The 25,312-nt window shown below is 45.0% G+C and overlaps 1 protein-coding gene across 3 annotated transcripts in view; it reads right to left on the bottom strand.

The window, feature by feature from the left end:
• The window catches only part of LOC140492250 (M-phase inducer phosphatase 1-B-like), a 48,966-nt gene that overhangs the window by 11,798 nt on the left and 11,856 nt on the right, over positions 1-25,312 (bottom strand). Inside the window, exons 4-14 of one of the 3 annotated variants that reach the window (XM_072591175.1) lie at positions 22,274-22,316; positions 20,139-20,172; positions 17,432-17,533; positions 16,094-16,189; positions 13,987-14,109; positions 12,676-12,789; positions 6,953-7,141; positions 4,675-4,764; positions 2,160-2,222; positions 1,067-1,165; positions 323-489 (exon numbers count right to left, since the gene is read on the bottom strand). In XM_072591175.1, coding sequence (XP_072447276.1) covers positions 323-489; positions 1,067-1,165; positions 2,160-2,222; positions 4,675-4,764; positions 6,953-7,141; positions 12,676-12,789; positions 13,987-14,109; positions 16,094-16,189; positions 17,432-17,533; positions 20,139-20,172; positions 22,274-22,316 — 1,120 coding nt within the window. The remainder of the gene's footprint in view (positions 1-322; positions 490-1,066; positions 1,166-2,159; positions 2,223-4,674; positions 4,765-6,952; positions 7,142-12,675; positions 12,790-13,986; positions 14,110-16,093; positions 16,190-17,431; positions 17,534-20,138; positions 20,173-22,273; positions 22,317-25,312) is intronic. The other 2 variants (XM_072591176.1, XM_072591178.1) reach the window with 2 other exon arrangements.

Here is a 25,312-nt window from a genome sequence, read left to right as displayed (position 1 = left end):
CATCCTGGCAAACCTATTCTGAACCCTCTCCAGAGGGATAAAATCCTTCCTCTAAACAGGACAACCAGAACTGGACATGGTACTCCATGGTTGAAGTGCCATTAAATGATGGGATGGAGTACAAGACTCAGTTTGGTCCAATGAACTCTTTGTGGGAGAAGCAAGCTAACCCACACCATTCATCAGCTGAAGGTTTCCCTTCAGGTTTGGGTGGCTGCGAGATCAGAACCTGCTCATGGAGAGGTGCCAAACCCCTTTGCACCCTTCACTATGCTCAACACCCTCCTCATGGAGATCTTGAAAATAATTAAGTGCAGCTCACATCTTCGGTCCACGCTCTGATGAAAATTCACAGTGGAAAACTATTATCAACCTCTTGGCATCGGAACTGGGAACAATGGGTTTCTTGAAGAAATAGTCAACGCAATCGTCAGCTTTGTGAAGGTTCAGGGCACCCTGGGAAAAGCACAGGCAGCAGGAATGGTCAGTCTGGAAGGAGAATTAGCAGGACACATCCAAACAAGCAATATTATCCACAGACAGTTGCAATTGAGGCAAGAACACAATCAATGGTTAGTAACTGCAAATTCCCAACAATTCACATCCACACCCAACGGGGTAAATTAATTGGGAGTTCAAAATGAGAACTACGGGCAAGGAGATTCTGGCTAGGCAGAAAAACAGGAGTTCCCATTTGCTAACCTAACAACTGGTCACAACAAATTATCCTTTCAGGATAAGGTGTAAGCCAATCAGGACTGAGATAAGGAAGAATGTCCTCACTCGGAGTTGCGAACCTGTGGAATTCTCTCCCACAGGAAGGTGTTGGGGCCAGTTTCTTCGATATATCCAAGAGGGGGCTGGACGTTGGCCTGGTGGCTCAGGGATTTAAGTGTCATAGAGAGAGGGTGGGAATGGGATACTGAGGCTGTATGATCAGCCCGTGATCATATTGAATGGTGAGGCAGGCTGAATGGCCTGCTCCATGCACCTACTTTCTACATTTCTTCACGAGGATACATGAAGGGTCACAAGTTAAGAGCATTTCTCGATCCCCGGCACTTACCCGGATATGACCTCCCTCAAATTCATAGGGGTAACGGCAGTCAACGATGCAGCATCCTTCCAAAACATGGTCATATTCTCCACATAGAACCTTCACCATCTGTGGGAAAGCCACATTTTACAGCATAGATACTTCCTGTACTGACACAGACACAGACAATTGGCTGAAGGATGGGAAACTACATCATAACTTGTGACATCATGTGGGGAGGGGTATGCAGGGAAAACACAACATTTCAACGTCTTGGGAATTCCATCCTGGTAAAACCTGCAGGCCACCCACTGCACTGTAATCACTCTGTGGTCTCATTCCCAGTGAGTCTCAGACAAAAGTACTGATGGCATTGGGCAAAAAGCAGTTAACAAAACAGAACAGCACCAGTGATTAGATTAGATTAAATTAGATTCCATTCAGTGTGGAAACAGGCCCTTCGGCCCAACCAGTCCACACCGACCCTCTGAAGAGTAACCCACCCAGACCCATTTCCCTCTGACTAATGCACCTAATACTATGGACATTTTAGCATGGTCAATTCACCCTGACCTGTACAGCTTTGTGACTGTGGGAGGACACCGGAGCACTCAGTGGTGTGATTTAACAATAGTTGCAGATATAGTGGCCAGGGACACTAGACTGCTCCCTGATCTCCCACATCTGACAGGAGGATTGCACTGCATTGCATATAGTGTTGCACTGGCTGCCATCTCTGCCCCTTTAACAACTAGCAGACTTGTGGGGAGGATGGGGAAGTTTTAGCTTACCCTTACCTTGTTGCTGCTCCCTCTTCACCTACACTCACTGAGATCTAACCAGCAGCACCTCAGTCACAAAGCAGCACCTTGTAGAAACGGCCATGGAACAAACCACAGCCATGCCTCCCTCCCAAACTGGGCTCAATGCCCTGCATTTACACTCTCTACCTTGTCACATGCTTTCCCAGATAAAGATCTCCTAAGCTAGGGCCCAGAGGATCTTGTTTGGAATTGGCGGCCCAGATGAAGTCTATATAAAATCTCTCCACTTCTCTCTCCCAGCCACACAGACACCAGCTCCGTTATAGACACAAGCAGCTCCAAGGTTCAGTGGAACATACCGTTTCTGGAGAGATGTATTTCAAATCGCCGTGCTTGCCCATTACTGTGGGCAATGCATACACCTGCCAAACAAAAAGACAGAAACCGTTAGCACCTCAAACAGGAAGCTCAGGCTTTCAACATCACATCAGCTGTGAGCCAGCCTATGGAGAGAAAGGGGTCATTAGAATCATAGAACCCCTACAGTGTGGAAGCAGGCCATTCGGGCCTCGAGTCCACTCCGGCCCTCTTAGAGCATCCTACCCCAACCCAAATACCTTATCACTAATACTGCATTTCCCATGGCTAACCCACCTAACCTGCACATCCCTGGACACTATGGAGCAATTTAGAATTAGATTAGATTACTGACAGTGTGGAAACAGGCCCTTCGGCCCAACAAGTCCACACCAACCCACCGGAGCGCAACCCACCCAGACCCATTCCCCTACATTTACTCCTTCACCTAACAATACGGGCAATTTAGCATGGCCAACTCACCTAATCCATCTTTGGACTGTGGGAGGAAACCCACGCAGACACTGGGAGAACGTGCAAACTCTACACAGGCAGTCGCCTGAGGATGGGAATTCAACCCGGGTCTCTGGTGCTGTGAGGCAGCAATGGCCAATCCACCTTAACCTTGGACTGTGGGAGGAAACCGGAGCACCCGCAGAGGAAATCCATGCAGACACAATCAGCCTAGGCTGGAATCGAATCCTGGTCCCTGGCACTGAGGCAGCAGTGCTAACCACAGAGCTGAATCTGGTATTCCCAGGCAGTCTCCCACCCAGATATTAATCAAACCAGAGTCAGCTTAGCTTCAGAGATCAAGCAGAATTTTCAGACTAGCATGGCTGTCGGCACAGGCTACTGGTAACTCCCATCACAAAGTACAGAGCATCAAAGCCACAATACTATTTTGCCTGTTTTAACAGAATGAAGTTCCCCAAACGACCCTGATCGGATTTATTTTTCACTCTCACATTAGTTTGCTGCCTCTCTCCAGTTACTTTCAGGAAAGTTGTTGTGAGCTCTCTCTCTCTCTCTACTGTCCACCTGGTATAGGTTATAATCAATAACACTGTCAGGGAATTCCAGGATTCTGACCCAGTGGAAGCAAGTGAGCGGTGATATATTTCCCAGTCAGGATGGTGTGAGGCTGAAGGGGGGGATGCTCCCATCAATCTGCTCTTCTCCCTCTCGGAGAGGTTGGTAGATATGGATTGTGCAAATGGAGGGGTTTTGGAAATCCATGACACCCCCACTCACAACTAGGAGTGAGAGGGCTCACCATCCGAGCAGGGGAAAAAAGGGTCAGAGTTTGGAACAGCTATCAAAGCTCAGACAGAGTTCAGGAAAAAGACTTTGACAACATCAGGGCACAGCAACCGAAGAGTGAGCAATGGAGATATGTGAAACATGCCAAAAGTCTGGTGCTTCGAAAGATTTTGAATTCTTTCAACAAATGTGAAGTGTTTTAAATATGAAAGAGAAAAAAAATAAAGAAAGGTAACTTTGGATATTTGCTCACTAATTTGCCTGATCCAAAAAGTATTAAGCCAGAGACATCCTGCTCACTATGTGTCACAGGTACAGGTTGTTCTGCTGTAACACTCATTTTGTCAATGCAAATTGCATAAGGTGATTGATGAATGGGGAACACTTTGTAAAGTGTGACCTTTTCAAAGATGTGTTGGCTCTAATGTGATTCGATCGCCAACATTAAGCGCCTTTTCTAAAGTGTGATTTTTCCATAACGTGGTGTTGCATAAAAACGCAACCATAGCGACGTAGAGGAACTGCCTGTACAAAAGGTAAGGCACCAATGGCCTAGTGAGTAAAGGCAGTGCGTAAAGTAGCACAAAAATCTCAGTCCGCAGGATTCCAGGACTGCATCAAGTCATGGCACCAGGTGAGGCAAGTGATATTGATCATGTTGCTTGTGGGTTAGAGAGATGGACAGGAGAATCAGATACAGAGCCCTTTCTTGAAGGATCATTTCAGAGGACAGGCTGTTTAAACTGGCGGGATTATTTCCCTGGGTTTCGAAGGTTCTGAGGAAATCTGAGATATTCAAAATAAACCGAAGGATTCAAATCGAAGACACACACACACCCACCCCCCACCGAACGAGAAGAGAACTAGGTGGCATCCCCACCCCTACGTCAAGACGAGGAAATATTTAGACCCCTCTTTCCGCGAGGGGGCTGTGGAATGTCAGATCAATTGAATCGTTCACTTCGGAGATGGCTGGTTAGGAGGCGGTCAGGCATTGAGGGAGATGGGTTGAAGCTGGGTAATGGACTGTGGCCTAATTGTTTCTAGCTGAAAAGTTGAGCACATCTGTAGAACCACATATCTCAGCAGCTCAACAACACGCATTGACCAGGCTCCCACAGTGACAACTAAGTGGAGGAAAGCATTGGTGACCTCTTGGCATGCAAAGCACCAAAAAAAAAAAAGCCCCTGGCAGGGGTTGAGAGAAATAGATAGTGTAGCAATAGATTTCAAAAATGTTGAAAAAATGCTCACTTTGGAAAAGTTCCCTATCAGCTCTACAGCATTCCTCTCCTCACCGAGAAGTTTGGTCACATCCACGTTGGAGGTGGTCACTGCTTGGCTCTGTAAAGGAAAGAAGAACATCTAACAGTTTACACGGAATTTGTCAATTACACAACTGAACGTAAATTAATTTTCAAACAGCTCTTGAGAATTAACAGCCAAAGATCAAAAGATACGCAGGGCGTCCAAAACCCCTGGAGATTTCCCCAAGCCCCCAATGTGCCTGACAGAAATTATAATAAAGACAATAAAGTTATAGCATTCACTTCTTAAATTGTAAGGTATTAATTGTGCAGCATTGATCCTTCATGAAAGGCCATTTTCTTGGAATCATTGAATCCCTTAATGCGGAAACAGGCCATTCAGCTCATTGTGCCCATGCTGACTCAAACAGCACCCCACCCATTCCCAAAGACCTTCATCTCCCATGGCTAACCCACCTAACCTGCACATTCCTAGACACTATGGGACAACTTAGCATGGCCAATCCACCCCAACCTACACATCTTTGGACTGTGGGAGGAAACCGGAGCACCCGGAGGAAACCCACACAGACACGGAGAACATGTAAACACCACAAAGACAGCCACAGTCACCAGAGGGTGGAATCGAACCTGGGTCCCCAGACAGATAGCAGTGCTAACCACTGAGCCACCGCTCCGCCCAGTGATAATTCTAATCATTCCCATGTCTCGGAATCAAAACACAAGCAACAAGGTCACTCACGGGTCCAATTTCAAAACTCAATGATGCAAGACTAAAAGGAATCAGCAGAAACTGAAGAACAACAAAGCCAACAGCAGTATTTCACTAACTTACAGCAAGGAGTAAAGGCAGCCCTGAAGGCTGCTGGAAGGAAGGAGGTTGAGGAGTGTTTCTCCTGATGTGAATAGCCGGAGATTCAATCATTATTCAACATTCTGGTTTCTGTTTGGAGTGGGTGAACAATCCTATGAAGGAGGTGCCAGCGTTTTCTTACAGGGTGCCCAGTCTAACCCAGACCAGGAGAAACTGTACTTAAACCACCTCAATCTCCGAGCCTTTAGCACTCACCCCTCTCCACCGTTGAGATAGCACAGCTGATCCAATAATCCTCACCTTCCCTTTCCTGGGTTTTCCCCATAATCCTCTATTCCCTTACTAATTAAAAACCAGTGTGAGATTCATCACCAGATTTGTTCGCTGTTAACAGAGATAGGTTTCAAACAGTTGACAATCTCACTTTGCCCATCAGCCCCGTGGAAATCTGGACAAGGCAGCAGGGAGGACCATAATGGATCAGCGTGTGAGGCAACATGGAGAGGGGAGCACATTAAACAAGTGACAACTCGTCCATGCTGCCCAAGCTTCCAGAACTAAACTAGCCCCATTTTCCTGCGTTTGACCCATTTCCCTTGAAACCCAACCCTCTTAAAAGCCATCCTCACAAGAAAAACATGTATTTCTTAGAAACTGAAGTATTTAAATTGACATGACAAGTATAAGATTGCAGAAAACCTTTTGGAATTATGCATTAAAATTAGAATCCCTACAGTGTGGAAACAGGCCCTTCAGCCCAACAAGTCCACACCAGCCCACTGAAGAGTTACCCACCCAAATCCATTCCCCTACCCCATTATCCTGTATTTACCCCTGAGTAATGTCCCTAACTTGCACATCCCTGGACACTATGGGCAATTTAACGTGACCAATCCACACTAACCTGCACATCTTTGGATTGTGGGAGGAAGCCAGAGCACCCAGAGGAAATCCACGCAGACACGGGGAGAATGTGCAAACTCTACAGAGTAAGACTAGGGGGCACATTTTTAAAAAAGGTGAGAGGAGAGAGATTTAAAAAAAAGACATGAAAGGCAAATTTTGTTTGTTTTACAGAGGGTGGTTCATGTGTGGAATGAAATTCCAGAGGAAGTGATGGATGTGGGTGCAGTTACAACGTTTAAAAGACATTTGGATAAGTTCATGAGCAGGAAAGGTTTGGAGGGATATGGACGAGAAGCAGGTAGGTGGGACTAGTTTAGTTTGGGACCATGTTCAGCATGGACTGGTTGGACCGAAGGGTCTGTTTCAAAGCTGGATGACTGACTCTGTGGAGGAAGACACACTGCTATAAGAGGGCGATCAGGGCAGTGGTATCATTTTGGATCACTCCAAAAAGGATCTAACAGGTAGATGATGGGCCAAATGGCTTCTGTCTCTGCTGTGAACTTGAGTGGTTCTAACTGAGTTAACAATTCAGGTTTGTTACCAGGAATCGACTTCCTCCTCTCTCCTGATCCTCATCCTCCAGCGAGCTGTCCAAACTCTTCTGCCGCTTACTCTTCACCGGAGGATCCATTTCCCCAGCTCGCTCCAGTCTTTTCAGGAAGGGTCTGTGCAGCCTCTCAGGCAAGGAGGGGGACCGAAATAAGCCCGGCCGACTCCTGCACACCGACACCTAATTAAATAAAACACACACAAAGCAAATGGCGATCAAATGTAGAAACCCAATTTTGTGAACATTTAGCATGATCCAGTCTTCAACAGAATCAAACTATTCAGTCCCACTGACTCCCCACACTCTTATACAGTCAGAATCATCCAGCATGGAAACAGACCGTGTGGCCCAACCAGTCCATGCAGACCATAATCCCAAACTACACTAGTCCCACCTGCCTGCTCCTGGCCCCTATCCCTCCAAACCTTTCCTATTCATATATCCATCCAAATGTCTTTTTAACATTCCAACTGTACCCACACCCACCATTTCCTCAGGAGGTTCATTGCACACATGAACCACTGGATAAAAAATTTGCTCCTCTTCCCCATGTCTTTAAATCCTCTCTCCTCCCACCTTAAAAATGTGCCCCTAGTCTTGAAATCCTCCATCAGAGGGAAAAGACACCTACCATTAGCTCTACCGATACCTCTCATTTGAGAATCCAAAGAGTTTTTACAAATACACTAAGGACAAAAGGGTAACTAGGGAGCGAATAGGACCCCTCAAAGATCAGCAAGGCTCCTTTGTGTGGAGCCACAGGAGATGGGGAGATGCTAAAATGAGTATTTTACATCAGTATTTACTGTAGAAAAGGATATGGAAGATAGAGACAGTAGGGAAATAGATGGTGACATCTTGCAAAATTTCCATATTACAGAGGAAGTGCTGGATGTCTTGAAATGCATAAAGGTGGAAAAACTCCCAGGACCTGATCAGGTGTACCCGAGAACTGTGGGAAGCTGGAGAAGTGATTGCTGGGCCTCTTGCTGAGATATTTGTATCATTGATAGTCAAAGGTGAGGTGCAGGAAGATTGGAGGTTGGCTAATGTGGTGGCACGGACAAGCCAGGGAACTATAGACTAGTGAGCCTGACCTAGGTGGTGGGCAAGTTGTTGGAGGGAATCCTGAGGGACAGGATGTACATGTATTTGGAAAGGCAAGGACTGATTAGGGACAGTTAACATGGTTTTGAGCGTGGGAAATCATGTCTCACAAACTTGATTGTGTTTTTTGAGGAAGTAACAGAGGATTGATGAGGGCAGAGCAGTAGATGTGATCTATATGGACTTCAGTAAGGCATTCGACAAAGTTCCCCATGGGAGACTGATTACAAGGTTAGATCTCATGGAATACAGGGAGAACTAGCCATTTGGATACAGAACTGGCTCAAAGATAGAAGACAGAGGGTGGTGGGGGAGGGTTGTTTTTCAGACTGGAGGCCTGTGACCAGTGGAGTGCCACAAAGATCAATGCTGGGTCCTCTACTCTTTGTCATTTACATAAATGATTTGGATGCGAGCATAAGAGGTACAGTTAGCAAGTTTGCAGATGACACCAAAATTGGTGGTGTAGTGGACAGCGAAGAGGGTTACCTCAGATTACAACAGGATCTGGACCACATGGGCCAATGGGCTGAGAAGTGGCAGATGGAGTTTAATTCAGATAAATGTAAGGTGCAGCATTTTGGGAAAGCAAATCTTAGCAGGGCTTATACACTGAATGGTAAGGTCCTAGGGAGTGTTGCTGAACAAAGAGACCTTGGAATGCAGGTTCATAGCTCCTTGAAAGTGGAGTCGCAGGTAGATTGGATAGTGAAAAAGGTGTTTGGTTTGCTTTCCTTTAATTGGTCAGAATATTGAGTACAGGAGTTGGGAGATCATGTTGCAGCTGTACAGGACATTGGTTGGGCCACTGTTGGAATATTGTGTGCAATTCTGGTCTCCTTCCTATCGGAAAGATGTTTGAAACTTGAAAGGATTCAGAAAAGACTTACAAGGATGTTGCCAGGGTAGGAGGATTTGAGCTACAGGGAGAAGCTGAACAGGCTGGGGCTGTTTTCCCTGGAGTGTTGGAGGCTGAGGGGTGACCTTATGGAGGTTTACAAAATTATGAGGGATATGGATAGGGTAAATAAGCAAAGTCATTTCCCTGGGGTCAGGGAATCCAGAACTAGAGGGCATAGGTTTAGGGTGAGAGGGGAAAGATATAAGAGAGACCTAAGGGGTAACATTTTCATGCAGAGGGTGGTAAGTGTATGGAATGAGCTGCCAGCGGATGTGGTTGAGGCTGGTACAATTACAACATTTAAGAGGCATCTGGATGGGTATATGAATAGGAAGGGTTTGGGCCGGGTGCTGGCAGGTGGGACTAGATTGGGTTAGGATATCTGGTCAGCATGGACAGGGTGGACCGAAGGGTCTGTTTCCTTGCAGTACATCTCAATGACTGACTCTCAACTTCCTATGGTCCAGTGAAAAAAGTTCCAGCCTTTCTTTATTACTCAAACCCTCCATACCCAGCAACATCCCGGGAAATCTGAGCCCCCTCCAACTTAATATCCTTCCTGTCATGACTTTAAACTCGTCTGAGCCTAGAAGATCGTTCTTTTAACTCTCAAGTAGAACTCTTCAGTGATTTTAAATTTGAGATCAGTACAGTTGGAAACATGATAAAAGTCAAAAATCCCACAACACCAGGTTATAGTCCAACAGGTTTATTTGGAAGCAGTAGCTTTCGGAGCACTGCGCCTTCATCAGGCGATTGTGGAGTATAAGACCATAACCAAATACTCTACAACCATCTGATGAAGGAGCAGCGCTCCAAAAGCGAGCGTTTCCAAAAATACCTGTTGGACTATAACCTGATTTTTAAACTTTGTACATCCCAGTCCAACACCAGCATCTCTAAAGCATGATAGAAATTTGATTTATTCTTCTTAGAAAGTTTGGATTCTGAAGTGGTCAGAATCACAAAACTCCAGCTTTAAATTTAATTCCTTTCTCACGAGCATTATGAAAGGGAGACAGAGTTTTTGTTTCATTTGAGCTCAGAGAGTGTGGCATGGGAATTTCTGGACATTTATTCACACATTCAAGTGAAGCTTTTTAAAAATCCTTGTAACGAATAGATTGGAGGTTTTGAAACAAAGTGTGATGAGAGTAAACCATTACACCGTAAGAAAAAGGCAAAAAAAAAAACACAATCAGAAGTTGGCCATTTAGCCCATTGAGTCTGCTCCATCATTTAGAGGGGTCATGGCCGATTCTCAACTCAGCCTTGAATAGAAAAGACCCAGCCTCGACAGCCCTCCACAGTACCAAATTCCAGAGATTCTCTCTCCTCAGAACAAATGCCTCCTCATCCTGGTCTAAAAAGGACAACACCTTATTCTCAGATGCTGCCCTCTGGTTGTAAACTCTCCCATATCTAACCTGTCAAGGACACGAAGAATCTTGATTGTTTCAATCATGTCATTTCTCACTCTTGAGCCCAACCTACTCAGCCTCTCCTCAAGACAGTTCCTCCAACAGTATCCACTTAATAAACCTTGTCTATTTTCTCTCTCTCTCTCTCTCTCCCTCTCCAATGCAGCTTACCTTTTCTTACATAAGGGGCAAAAACTATTAGAGTCAGAGATGTACAGCACAGAAACAGACCCTTCAGTCCAACTCGTCCGTGCTGACCAGATATCCTAAATTAATCTAGTCCTATTTGCCAGCACTTGGCCCATATCCCTCCAAACCCTTCCTATTTATATACTCATCCAGATGCCTTTTAAATGTTGTAATTGTACCAGCCTCCACTGCGTCCTCGGCAGCTCATTCTATACACGCACCACTCTGCGTGAAAATGTTGCCCCTCAGGTCCCTTTAAACCTTTCCCCTCCCACCTTAAATCTGTGCCCTTTAGTTCGGGACTCCCCCATCCTGGGGAAAAGACCTTGGTTATTCACCCTACCCATGTCCCTCATGATTTTAAATCCCTTAGTGAGTTTTGAGTAGATTTGTAGCTCAGGTTGAAGTTTTGGATGTAGGTTTGCTCGCTGAGCTGAAAGGTTCATTTCCAGACATTTTGTTACCTTACTAGGTAACATCTTCAGTGGACCTCATGTGAAGCAATGCTGAAGATTCCTGCTTTCTATTTATATTTTTGGGTTGGTGATGTTATTTCCTGTGAAGTCACTTCCTGTTCCTTTTCTCAGGGGGGGGCGGTAGATGGGATCTAACTCAGTGTTTGTTGAGAGTGTTCCGGTTGGAATGCCATGCTTCTAGGAATTCTCGTGCATGTCTTTGTTTGACTTGTCTTAGGATGGATGTGTTGTACCAGTCGAAGTGGTGTCCTTCCTCATCCATGTGCAAGGATACTAGTGAGAAATGGTCAGGTCTTTTTGTGGCTAGTTTTCTGCCTGTTTGTCCAATGTAGTGTTTATTATAGTCCTTGCATACTATTTTGTAAATGATGTTAGTTTTACTCATTGTCTGTGTAGGGTCTTTCAAGTTCATTAGCTGCTGCTTTAGTGTGGTGGTGGGTTTGTGGGCTACCATGATGCCAAGGGGTCTGAGTAGGCTAGCAGTCAGTTGCTGAGAAATTGGCAGACTGTGTTCATTTATAAATCCCTACAAGGTCACCCCCCTCAGACTCCGCCGATCCAGGGAAAACAGCCCCAGCTTATTCAGCCTCTCCCAGCAGCTCAAACCCTCCGACCCTGGCAACATCCTTGCAAATTTCACAACATCCTTCCTCTAGCAGGGAGAGCGGAACTGAATGCCATTCACTGTTTTCCAACTATGGTGTGCCCAGTGACTTCGATAGTTTTGGAAAGACCGCCCCATTGTTCGATTCCATTCCCTTTGAAATAAAAGGCCAACATTCCATTTGCCTTCCTCATTACTGGCTAACTTTGCCTGATCACTTTCTGTGAGTTATACCAGAGGACTCAAATCATGCTGCATGTAGTTTTCTGAAAAGATCAAAAATAGGAGCCCGTTCTGAAAAGTCATCTGAAAACTTTTTCCCCACTAATTAACTTGAAGAAAATTGTGCATTTTTTTTTGCTTGGTTTATCTTCGAATTTTTTTTTTAAAAAGGAAAGCTTTTTTGAAGACTTGTAGGTTATTAATTAGCTAGGTAAATATTTAACACATCCCGAACAAATAAAGGGCATTATGTTTGCTTGTTCAGTGTAGGGAGGAATGGATAATAAATGTGGCCTGAAGTAGTCAACACACCAAAACAAAGGAGAAAGAGAGACTGCAGACGCTGGAAAGTCAAACTCAATATGGCATTGGAAAGGCACAGCTGGTCAGGCAACATCAGAGGAGGAGAGCTGATGTTTCAGAAGGGCTTATACTCGAAACGTCGACTCCCCTGCTCCTCGGATGCTGCCTGACCGGCTGTGCTTTTCCAGCACCACACTTTGATGCAAAAAACAAAGTCAAACGATTGTGAGCAGGACAGCAACCTAACGTACTGCCTTGTGCTTTAATCTGTTGCACTTGAGGGGTCACCAGCTATCATGAAAACTTGGAAATTGCAGAGTAGGACAAAGACATGAGGGGACTTTGTTGGCAAGTTGCAGGTAACATTCAGTTGGACAGTTCTCTGGGAGGAATCTCAGCCCATTGTCGGCAAGAACATTAACTCACAAACAGACGACTCAAACTCCCAGGCATAAAGACTTCAGCAACTGTAAACATGGGTGGAGAAGTACCTTCTCATGTACAGAGTCGATCACGCTGACCGTGCTCATGCTGGTTGTCTGGTTCATGAGATCGCTGGTAAAAAGAGCAGCCATGCTGGATGACATCGTCACACGTGGATTTCCCTGTAAAACAAACATCACAGCTGATCCATTGGCGATCCCAGTGTATTTTATTATATATCTATATACTGGGGTCTCCCAGTTCCAGAAACTGCAATTCAACCTCTCAGTGAACAAGCGTGCAGCCTGAAGCAGAAATTCACAACTCCAAACCAATTAAAGACGTTACACTTTACATTGAACCAGAATCTCCCAGGGTGGAAACAGGTCATTCAGCTCAGAGTCCAGAGCATCCCACTCAGATCCACTCCCTACCTCACCCCTGTAACCCTGCACTTCCCATGGCTAATCCATCTAGCCTGCACATCCTGAGCACTCTGGGCAATTTCCCATGATCAATCCACACTAACCTGCACATCTTTGGACTGTGGGAGGAAACCAGAACACCCAGAGGAAACCCACGCAGACACGGGGAGAATGTGCAAACTCCACACAGACAGTCGTCAGAGGCTGGAATCGAACCCAGGTCCCTGGCGCATTGAGGCAGCAGTGCTAACCACTGAGCCACCGTGCTGCCCGCTATAGTTTTGCTGGTCTCAGCTAGTCTGTCTGTGGTGAACTCAGTATCTTTATTGCAACAGGTTTATTAAAATCCCAAAACCATGCCATTCTCTCCACATCATGCCCTCCTGTTCCTTTCATCCCATCTGGCACAGAATTGAGATTTCAGTGACAATGATCTCAGATCCGGAATCAAATAAATTTATATTTAAAAGGTGGTTTCAAAGAAGATCAATTAAAAAGAAAAATGGTATTTCTGTTTTACCTCTTCCATCATGAAATCACTCAGTCTCGGAGCATTGCAGTTCCCCACTTGGCTGCATTTGAGCAGCACCTCAATGCAATCTCTTTGCTTGTACCCAGGCAGGGAGTCAGCAAGGGGTTAACCATCAGGGCATCAGAGCCTGCCCCATTCTGACCTCATGCCCCGTCCCTGTCAGCGTGGGGACTCTACCTTCCCTTCTCCCGGAGTCTATCGGTGCTACCCAACCACTCGCCTAAACTGAACCTGGTTACTTCAACTGGTGATGACCATATCTGGCACTCTAGTTTCAGTCCCAATATTCTTTGGGAATGATACAGCCAGCTGCAGGAACTCTGTCAGCACGCGTGCCCTGCTTGGGTGTTAGCAGCCTGAACAAAAAAGGAGGGAAGTCTCACCAAGGGATAGAAACTACAGCGTGAGGATCTCTGCATTACCTCTGTGTCACGCTGCGACAGCTCCGAAAACGCACCACACACCCCATCTATGTTCATCGGGTCATCCAGGCCGAGAGATTCCGTCCACATCGGGCTCCCCGCTCCTGCCATTTCAAAGTCTGGCTGAAATTTAAGATGATTACAGTAAGCAGATTGAACACTGGGCTCCCTCTCACTGGGGAGACTCACAGGAATAAATCAGTTTTTAAAACACTAACAGGACCAGACTTAAACTGCCGCAGGTTCAATTGTCCAGCATAAACCTGAAGGCTCAGTGAAACATCTCATTATTATATAGCTCAGTTTGGTTACCATTTTGGAACAAGACTGTAACATGGGCTGGAGCGGAGATGGATATTTGTTGAATTGGAGAGATGGGGAGAGGGAGTGCTTGCCCTTTGTGATCAGGGAAGATGTGGTGTTAAGGAATCTAACAGGGAAGCCACTCCAGCAGCTGGGACCATATGTAACACGAGGGATTAGAATCCTGATAGCTGGAAAGAAACCTTTCCAACCCAATCCAATGCCACAGGAGACCTTTAAGGCAAAGGACTCTGTGGAAAAGTAATCACCTCTCCTTGATGCTCAGTCATACAGAACAGACACAGACCCTTCGATCCAACCCGTCCATGCCAACCAGATATCCCAACTTAATCTAATTCCATTCACTAGCACCCAGCCCATATCCCCCTCAACCCTTGCTATTCATTTTTAAATGTTGCAATTGTACCAGCCTCCACCACTTCCTCTGGCAGCTCATTCCATACACATACCACCCTCTGCGTGAAAAAGTTGCCCCTTAGGCCCCTTTGCAATATTTCCTCACTCACCCCAAATCTACACCCTTTAGTTTTAGACTCCTCTTCCCTGGGGAAAAGGCTTAGTCTATTCACCCTATCCATGTGCCTCACAGTATCAACATTACTGAATCCCCCGCCATTCTGGGGATAGGGACAGGGGTCCATCTCCTAGAACCACAACCACACCACGCGTGAATAACTTGGCTGCTGCAGTCGGTCATCGAGCAGGTATTTTGGACCGAGCGGATCAACTAAGATGACTAAAGGGGCAGCACGGTGGCTCAGTGGCTAGCACTGCTGCCTCACAGCGCCAGGGACCCGGGTTCAAATTCAGCCTCAAGCAACTGTCTGTGTGGAGTTTACACATTCTCCCTGTGTCTGCGTGGGTTTCCTTCGGGTGCTCTGGTTTCCTCCCACAGACCAGTGATGTGCAGGTTATGATGAGTTGACCACGCTAAATTGCCCGTAGTGCTCAGGGATGTGCAGGCTGGGTGGGTTAGTCATGGGGAAATGCAGGGGGCTGGGTTTGGATGGGGGTACTCTTTGGAGGGTAAGTGCAGATTCAGTGGGCCAAATGGCCTCTCTCCCACACTTTAGGGATCTCTATGATTCGAAGTCCCAAAGCCCCTCCTCCACCACCTACAAAAGAGGCACAGGTCAGGACTGAGTGTGAAGGAATGGTGGCTGCTGCCTGAATTAATGCAAGAACACTCAGACGGTCACACAGGCAACCAGCATTTATCCATTTAACCATTCACTCCCTCCACCTAGGGTTCAGAGGGAATGATACACTACACACCCCAAACCTCAGCAGCTGAAGGACCATGGTCTTTGGTACCTTGGAGAATCACCACTATTATTGGGTTAAAATCCTGGGATTCCCCTCCCTTTTCCCCAACACCACCATGCTGAATTGCTTCACTGCACTGTAGTAGCTCAAAGAAATGGCTCAGAACATACCCACAAGCCACTGGGGAATGGGTATTAAATAGATCAGCCTGTATTATCTGATAAAAGTAACCAAAATATAGGTCTACCCTCATGGCTAGGTCACGAGACAAACCGTATGGGGCAGACGATTGGGTTCAGGATGGTTAAATCCACAATTAGTCTTAAACAAGTACATCATTGCTCCAACGAGCTTCCAGGGAAGGAGGGAGCAGAGCCAATTCAACAGCAATCAGCCAATCTGGGAGCAATTGTTTTCGTCTGAACTGCAGCAGGTTGGGAGAGATGGAGGAGAAGATACAAAGTGGAAAGCATAACCGTTCCAATTCTCCAACTCCTCGGTTTAAGGTGGGACTTACCACAGAGGGCTTCGAAGATTCTGTTCCACAGACACCGGGATCTTCTAATGGGATCATGGGTGTTCGGGAAATGGGTGGTTTCAACCACTCTACTTCCTGAGCAGAAAAAGGATCACAAGAATTGGATAAAACACAGAAGGACAGGTTAGTTAGTTTGCAGACGATATAAAGATCGGTGGAAATTGTGGATAGCGTAGAAGGTTGTCAAAGGATACAGCGGGATATAGATCAGTTCCAGATATGGGTGGAGAAATGACAGATGGAGTTTAATACTGTGCTGCACGTTTGGAGATCAAATGTTATGGGAAAGTTAATGGCAGGGCCCTGAACTGCATTGATATACAGAGGGATCTTGGGGTTCAAATCTGTAGCTTCCTGAAAGCAGCCACGCAAGTGGATAGGGTGGTAAAGATGGTGTATGGCCTTTATTGGTCAGGGAGTTCAGTACAAGAGTCAGGATGTCATGTTGCAGCTTTATAAGAATTTGGTTAGGCCACACTAGGACACTCTATTCAACTCTGGTCGCCACACTACAGGAAGGATATGGAGGCTTTAGAGCGGGTGCAGAAGAGGTTTACCAGGATTAGAGGGTAGGAGCTAAAAGGAGAGGCTAGAAAACATCGGGTGGTTTTCTCTGGAATGGCAGAGGTTGAGGGGAGACTTGATAGAAGTCTATAAAATGATCAGATGCATAGATAGGGTTGATGGTCAGAATCCCCTCCTTCCACCTCCCCTCTCTTTCCCCCCCCCCCCCCCCACCACCGTGTTGAAATGTCTAATACTAGGGGAGCATGCATTTACTGAGAGGGGGTAGTTCATCGAGCAGCATGTTTTTTATATAAAAAACAGAGGAATGTACTGCCTAGGATGCAAGTGGAGGCAGATATAACAGGGGCATTTAAGAGACTCTAGTAAGCACATGAATATGCAAGGAAATGAGGGATATGGACATAGAGCAAGCACAAGGGATTAGTGTAATCGGACATTATGTTCAGCATAACATTGAGGGCCAAAGGACCTGTTCCAGTGCTGTACTGTTCTATGTTCTAAGAATTGAGGCATTGATGATGAAAACAATACATCACAGTCAACTTCAAGGCTGGGCCTGTTACCTGAACATTTGGATTCTGCACACAACAACCAAAGTTGACCTGTTTCCTCAGCTGACCTTTCAGGCTACATAGTTGGAGAACATGCTCCACGTTAATAGTACTGACTGCGACTGAGCTGTCAAAGTTCAACCAGGTAAATGACTGAAGAAAATTAAGCAATGAAACTCAGTGGTAGAATGCTTCCAATGAAATCAATTTCAAAACAGGAGAAAAGTAAATTCCTCACATTTTCCTTGTTGTGTCCAAGACTTTGGAAATCCGCATGGTCCTGCACCAGACTCTGATGACCGGACACACTGAACATCGGGCTGCTGCAGAGAATCTTTGGCTGCAAGGTAAACACATCAATGAGTTAAACTCTTCATTCTTCGGAGTTAGCTGTTTGCTGTGGAGAGGGTTTGTCTGCCAGATATCCAACAGAAGATTGCACAAAGAGCACTAGTGAGACCATTGGGGTTATAAAGATTAACAGCATCATTGCCTTTAGGGGTTTATATTGACCAAAATGATTGCATTTATTGAACTGAGTTTCCTCGCCGTGGCAGGATTTGAACTCAACCTCAGACACCGCATTAACACCAGGTAGTAGATATGCATCAGAATCTTGACCAGTCTTAACAGCATGTTACTCTTGTTAATCTTTAGAACATAGTGCTTCAATTTCTTTCTATCCCCTCCCCTTAAAAAGTGGAAGTCACTTTGATCAAAAGGCTGTTTTTAGATAAGCAGAGGTTCCATTCAACTGTTTTGAGTGATTGGTTAGAACAAGGTCATTAATGCAACCTCACCTTCAGTGTTCCTGTATGTCACAGGTTCCCAGAGATTTTCTTTTGAGAAAGAAAAATCTGAAATGGCTGGTTTGTTTGAATTAATCCTACATTCAAAATTCCATCAAAAGACAGCTTTAAAGCTAGCTCATTTTTTTTGTTTTTCTAACTATTTCTAACTAGTATGATGAGGGTGGTGTAATCTCGATTGTTATTTTTGGAATTTGGATCAATTGAAAAAAGATGGAGAAGGACTTTTTTAAAATCACTAAATATAGAATGTACTGTAAATCCAGCATTTCTCAGAAAGAGAGAAACTTCAGACCCCAGGGTGTTAATGAAATAAGATGTTGATACTGTCCAGCCACATAAAACTATCAGTTGGCTTTTTATTTCAGAGCAGAGAAGTCAGCTTGGACAAGTAATTGTATTCATAAATCATTTCTTTTTCAAAGGCTTAGTTCAGCAAACATCAGAGTTGACTTCAGAACTAAAGTTTTAGTTCTCTCCCCTAGCGAGGGTTCATCATAGAATCAAAGAACCCCTACAGTGTGGAAACAGGCCCTCCAGCACAACAAGTCCACACCGACCCATCGAAGAGTAACCAGCCAAACCCATTCCCCTAGTATTATCCCATATTTACCCCTGACTAATACAGCTAAAACTACACATGCCAGAACTCTATGGGCAATTTGGTATGGCCAATTCATCTAACCTGCACATCTTTAGACTGTGGGAGGAGACTGGAGCACCCAGAGGAAACCCACACAGACACGGAGAATGTGCAAACCCCACACAGAGTCTCCAGAAGTTGGAATCAAACCCAAGTTTCTGACGCTGTGAGGCAGCAGTGCTAACCACTGAGCCACCACACATTTCTTCTCTCTCTTTGGGCTCTACCTCCACTTATCGTTCACTCTTCCATCCCTCCCTCTGCCCTATCTTCTGTGCACAAACTGACATTTTCCTAACTGCCAGTTCTGAGGAAGTGTCAGAAGAGCTCAGCAGAAGCCAGTTACCTCAGCAGAAGAGTCGAGTATAAGCAGCTTTCATGTCAGGAGAGTTGGATAGAAACCTCCAAGTTACTGCAGCTGAGGAAGTGTAGGCTCTCAGATTTGTGAACACTCAAAAGTTATCAAATTGTCTCTGCAGTTGGTGAGAAAGATCTGGAAGGAAGTTCTTGAGAAAATGCAGAGCTCAGGTTGTTGACTTGCACACTGAGCTGGTAAGTTTATTTGCAGACATTTCATCACCATACTCAGTAACAGTGTGCCTCTGGTGAAACATTGGTTTAAAAACTAGCAAGTGGGTCAGAACACTAGGGTGGCACAGCGGTTAGCACAGCTGCCTCAGCACCATGGACTTGGGTTCGACTCCAGCTTCAAGAGACTCTCTCCTGGTGTCTGCATGGGCTTCCACCCACAATTCAACAACATGCAGGTCAGGTGAATTGGCCATACTAAATTACCAATCGTGTTCAGGCATTAGTCAGGAGTAAATGTAGAGTAACAGGGTAGGAGAACGTGTTTGAGTGGGTTACTCTTCAGACGGTTGGTGTGGACTTGTTGGGCCGAAAGGCTTGTTTCCACACTGTAGGGATTCGATGATTCAACACCAACGTTTCACACTGATGTTACCTAACATGAAGAAATGTCTGAGAACAAACCTACCAGCTCAATGAGTAAGCCAACAACCTCCTATTGGAAGGAGACAGTGAGTAGAAACCTAAAGAGTTAAGATGGAGGCCTAAAGAGTTAAGATGAACTGGAGTCTCTTTAATGACTGGTGTTGATCAGCAGAGTAAAAAAAAAACTTTGTTGCATTGTTTGAGATCTTTTTGAACTGAGTATTACTCAACTTTTTGTGTAATAAGCCTACATTCTGCTGGTAAAGAACACCTGCAGATCGACGTGGATGAGAGTCAGTAATGAAAACAAAAAGAAAATCAAACTAGGTTTCTTCGAGGATTGAGCTTGTCATATAGTACCATCAGCTTGGGTCATAACAATGTAAACAGATTAGAAACCACACTCTCCTCATCACACACCTCTCTCACCTCACCACAGCTCAGAAAAGCACATGCCCATCTCAGATGGATGTGTTCTACAAATTAGACTGTACTTATGCTAGTCTGAAGAGCTGCTTCTCATCAACGTGGGTTCTTACCAAAAGTGGCTGTGCTCTTCCTGTGGGCAGCTTGCTGTTAAAAGAAAACACAAAAGCAAAATCAGCAAAGGCAATTGCATAGAGAGCAGCAGACAGTGGAAGGTTAAGCATTAGGTAAGCAAATGGCTGCAATTGCAGCTACAACAGGAAATTCACAATCAAATTCTACAACAAATTGAACCACAAGAGGCAGGAAATTCCACTGAAGATGGGGATTGGACAGCTCCATACACAATTGTCAGGGTTCTTTCCAGAAAATCCCACAGGGCATCTACAGTACTCCTACACTTTAATGGAGTGTGTGGACACCCCTGACTAAGATACAATTTAAAGCATTAGATGCCCTTGAGAAGGTGATAGCAAGCTGTCTTCTTAATCCAAGACAGTCCATTTGCTGTAGGGAGACTAACAACATGAAGGAAGGGAATTCCAGGATTCTGACCCAGTGACAGTGAAGGAACAGGGATATATTTCCAAGTCAGGATGGGGACTGGCTTGGAGGGGAACTTATCGACTGATGTTCCCACGTATCTAATGCCCTTGGCCTCCTGGTGGAAAGTCCTGGGTTTGGAAGGTGCTGTCAAAGAGGACTTTGCAGAGTTGCTGCTGTGGATCTTGTGGATGGTATATGTTGCTACTAGTAAGTGTGGGTGGTGGTTGGAGTGGCTGTTTGACAACGTGGGCCTGCTTTGTCCTGCATGGTATTGAGCTTCCTGAACCACTTCTCCGTCGCTGGGTCAAATTCCTGGAATTCCCTCCCTCAGGGTATTGTGGGTCAACCCACAGCAGGTGGACTGCAGCGATTCAAGAAGGCAGATCACCCCCACCTTCTCAAGGGGGCAATGAGGGACAAGTAATAAATGCTGGGCCCAGCCAGTGACACCCACAGCCCTCAAGTGAATAAATTCCAGATTTCTCCCATGCTAAGCAGTAAAACATTAAAGGAGAGAGGAGCACTATTTCACAATAAGTGGAAAAGTACTCATCTCAGAATCAGAACCTTGTGAGGACAGGTCCCTCACTCGACACAAGGACACACTCTTGGCTGATACATCAGTGTGAGACTGAGACAGAGCCGCACTGTCAAATACATCACCTTTAGGATGAAACACAAAAGCCAGATTCATCTGCCTGCTCAGATCAATGCTAAAAATCCCACAGCACGACGTACAGGACAGAGTGCACACTGGTGCCCTGGTTATCCCTTGAACACCCCAACATATCTTTATCTCACTGCACTCTACAAACTGGCTGAGAAAAAAAAACAGAAAAAAAGTTTGCATTGGCTGCAAAGTCTTTTTCAGCATCCAGAGGACCTGAAACACATGAACGGAATGCACGCTTTAAAACAAAGAGGCAGGATTGTGAAATTTGGCACGTGGTTCAGGATTAGCTACGGTCAAATAAGTCCTGTTTTTATCACTCAGAAGCTGCAGAGAGACGGGTGTAACTGCAACTGCTTATAAAGCTCCAAGCTGATCCCACAGAGATGCTACACTGTGCCAGCCAGGAACATATCCTTACGAACGTGAACTTTCAAAGCTCAGACTCAGAGGCATGTTCAGTTCCACTCATGAGAAAGGAGGTGTTGACCTCTCCTCCAGGCTTCTCAATACACAGGAGAGAGCATCGTGCCTCAATTGCTATATTATCATGTTCTTTACAAGAAGCTCTGTCTTCAGTCAAACAGGAAGTTGTGTAGCAGCATTCAGACAGCTACGTCAGGGGTAATGCTGACACTTATCTAGCTTTGAGTGTGAATATTCCAAGCAAGATACTTTCCCACAGAACACATCAATGGTATCCCCTCCATAAGTCAGCTGTTAAGAAAGCAGGACATGGAGGAATGGCACTAAGAATTCTGGCCTTTCACTCCTCCTAGTCTTTAGTTTCTCATCATAAGTGAAGAGCACATTTTTCTTTAAAACAAATCCCACTTTACTTTGACAACTCTGCAGTCAGGATACATAACCATTTTAGTTTGCAGATTTCACTACCTCATCTACAGAGATTTACAGCAGGCCCTTCAGCCTAATCTGTCCATACTGCACATTTAAACTAGTCTCCTTTGTCTATAGCGTGTATCATTAAACATTCCCATCCACTCAGTGGCAATACTTTATAACGTTACTTACAATTCACTTGCATCAGTTAGGCTGGGTGAGTCTAGGCATAGACCTGAAACAAAGATTGTATGTATTTATTCTCTTGCAATTTTAATTTTGTGTGTTTAGCCCTCACCCCCCAACCCCATTGAAACAGTGCGGTTTCACTGTCAGTAAACAGCTGCAGTTCTGTTTAAAGATAAACTGGAAAGATCTACATCTCTTACCACGCTAACCAGGTCACTACCAGAACCACTACAGGACCAGCTTTAGAGGAGACCAGCAAAGGACAAAACTGAAATAGTCATCCCCTGATAGCTTTAAATCAAAAAGGTGGACATGGGTTCCAGCTGAATACACGAGCGTGACTCATAGAGACACCCCTTAGTGAAAATTGTACCCATTTGACTCCAGTAAATCTCTTCAATGAGCACACCAACTGGATAATCACAGCCACTCAATCCCATCGAGGGACAAATATCATTAGTTGCAAGGCAAAATTAAATGTAAAGAACCTACAAAAAAAAAAAAAAAAAGAGTCTTTAATTTTCAGCTTTGCCAAAAGTTATAACGGGTGCAGCCAAGAGACTTCACGGATTGGAAGACATTGCTCTTTTACAGACTGGAGAACACAAGGCACTTTAATATCCATCTGGCTCTGTAGCAGGAATGTGATATATTTGTAAGTAAAAGGGGCAAGGCTGGTGGAGCTCCACATGACATAACAGCAACATGTGAAGGCCATTCAGCCCATTGCTTTCAGTGTGGCCTTAACTCCACGTAACTCCCAGCCCTCTGTAACCCTCCTGGGAAAATGTATCTTTGATAATGTTCAATGACCCAGTAGTCACTACTCTCTGGTGGAGAGAATTCTAAAGCTAGCAGTCCACCAAGAAAAAAAATTCTTCCAAACCTTGGTCTTAAAACAGGAGACCCTTAATTTTTAAACTGTGACCCCTACTTCCAGACTCCCCCACTATGGAAGGAGACATAGCATCAGCACCTTCACTATCAAGTCCCCTCAGGATCTTGTACATTTCAGCACAATTCTTCTCAAATCCACTGTGTATACTCAACCTTGTTTCCTATCCATGTACTTATCCAAATGTCTTTTAAAGATTTGTAACTGCACCCACATCCACCACTTCCTCTGGCAGCTCATTACACATTAACCACTGCGTAAAAAAGAAAATTGTCCCTCATGTCCTTTTTTTTTTTTTAAAATTGTTCTCCTCTCACTTTCAAAATATGCTGTCCGATTTTGAACTCCCCTACTCTAGGGAAGAAAAGCCTTGACTTTCACATTATCTATGCCCCTTGGGATTTTATAAACCTCGACAAAGTCACCCCTCAACCTGCTATACTCCAGTCTATTCAGCCTCTCTTTATAACTCGAACCTTCCAGTCCCAGCAACATCTTTGTAAATCTTTTCTGAACCCTCGACAATTTCTTCGTAACCCTTCGATTCCTTTACCGGTCAAGAATCTATCTCAGCCTTAAGTAGAAAGAAGGTTTCCATCATCTTCTTGTGACAAGTTCCAAAGACACAACCTTCCAAGAAAAGAATTTCCTTCCCTCAGTCTTAAATTGCTGCCTTTATTCTGAGACTATGCCCTGTGGCTGAAGGAGCACCAGTTGAGACTACGTAAATGATTTTCAAGCATGGGACACACTTATGTCTTAAAAGATGCTGAAGTTGACACATTTTGTATGGGTAGAAGATTAGCCGACTAAAAAAAGCAGCAGTCAGAGTAAATGGGACACTTCTAGATTATCAAATCGCAAATAGTGGAGTGACACAGGATCACCCTGGCCCTTCAATTTTAAGAGTCTCTACTAATACAGGTATAATTACAACATTTGAGAGACATTTGGATAAGTACATTAACAAGAAATGTTTGCAGGGAGGTGGGCCAAGTGCATGGAGGTGGCACTAGTTTAGTTTGGGATTGTGATGTAGGGACAGACTGTACTGACGACACATGGGCAGGACAGCACGTTTTGATGAAAATAGAGAGAGAGAGTCTGCAAAGGAATGTAGGTTAAGTGGGTGGACAATAACGACTGACAAAATGAGGAAATGTAGGCTGTCCACATTGGCAGGAAGAACACAGCCCACTATTTAAAACAGTAAGAAAGCAAGTTATAACATCGAAAAGGGATCTGGATAGGAAAAGTTGAGGGATACGGGCCAACCATGGGCAAGTGGGACTCGTTTAGTTTGGGAAACTGGGTTGGCAGGGACTGGTTGGACCGAAGGGTCTGTTTCCGTGCTGGATGGCTCTATGAAAAGGCAGAAAACTGGACAGGAGGAATGAGAGCGCAGCCTCAAACCACACTGAATGATGGAGCTGAAACATGGGCCAATGGCCTACTCTGGTTCCGGTTTCTTCTTGTCTTATCCATTCTGCTTGTCAAATCCTCAAAGAACCAAGAAATTTGCCAACTATGATTTTTCTTTCAGAAGACAACATTGATTCGACATCAGTTTCAAACTTCCTGCTGCTCACATTTTCCCAATGACTGGTTCCACTGCATGCAACATCATTTACTATTTGGTGTTGCCCTCTTTTCATGAATCGAGGTGTTACATTGGTGCTTCTCCAGTTCACAGGGAGCTTTCGAGAATTCAGGAAACTCTGAACATTCCATCAATGCACCCAATGTCTCTGCTCCCACTATCTTTTAAGATCCTACAAACATTTGATATCAAGTGCAGGAGACTGGCCAGTTTGCAGTCCCATGGGATTTCCTGGTACTTTTAAGTTGTTCCTTTCCTTTTGCCTCTTGACTTTCTAATATGCTCCAGATGCTTTTTCTTATCATCTATTAACAAAAGGAGATGTAACAAGTCTACCATAACTAATATCCCACTCATCCTCCAAGGGAGCAATATTTACTTCAACTGCTCTTTCCTTTTAAGATTTTAGAGGCTGCACAGTGGCTCAGTGGTTAGCACTGCTGCCACACAGCGCTAAGGATCTGGGTTTGATTCCTGCCTCAGGTGACGGTCTGTGTGGAGTCTGCACATTCTCCCGTGTCTGCTTGGGTTTCTTCTGGGTGCTCTG

The sequence above is a fragment of the Chiloscyllium punctatum genome, chromosome 20, assembly GCF_047496795.1.
Source record: "Chiloscyllium punctatum isolate Juve2018m chromosome 20, sChiPun1.3, whole genome shotgun sequence".
In the NCBI taxonomy this organism is placed as follows: domain Eukaryota; kingdom Metazoa; phylum Chordata; class Chondrichthyes; order Orectolobiformes; family Hemiscylliidae; genus Chiloscyllium; species Chiloscyllium punctatum.
Note: the sequence above shows the minus strand (reverse complement) of the source record. Positions and strands in the feature narration are given on the sequence as shown.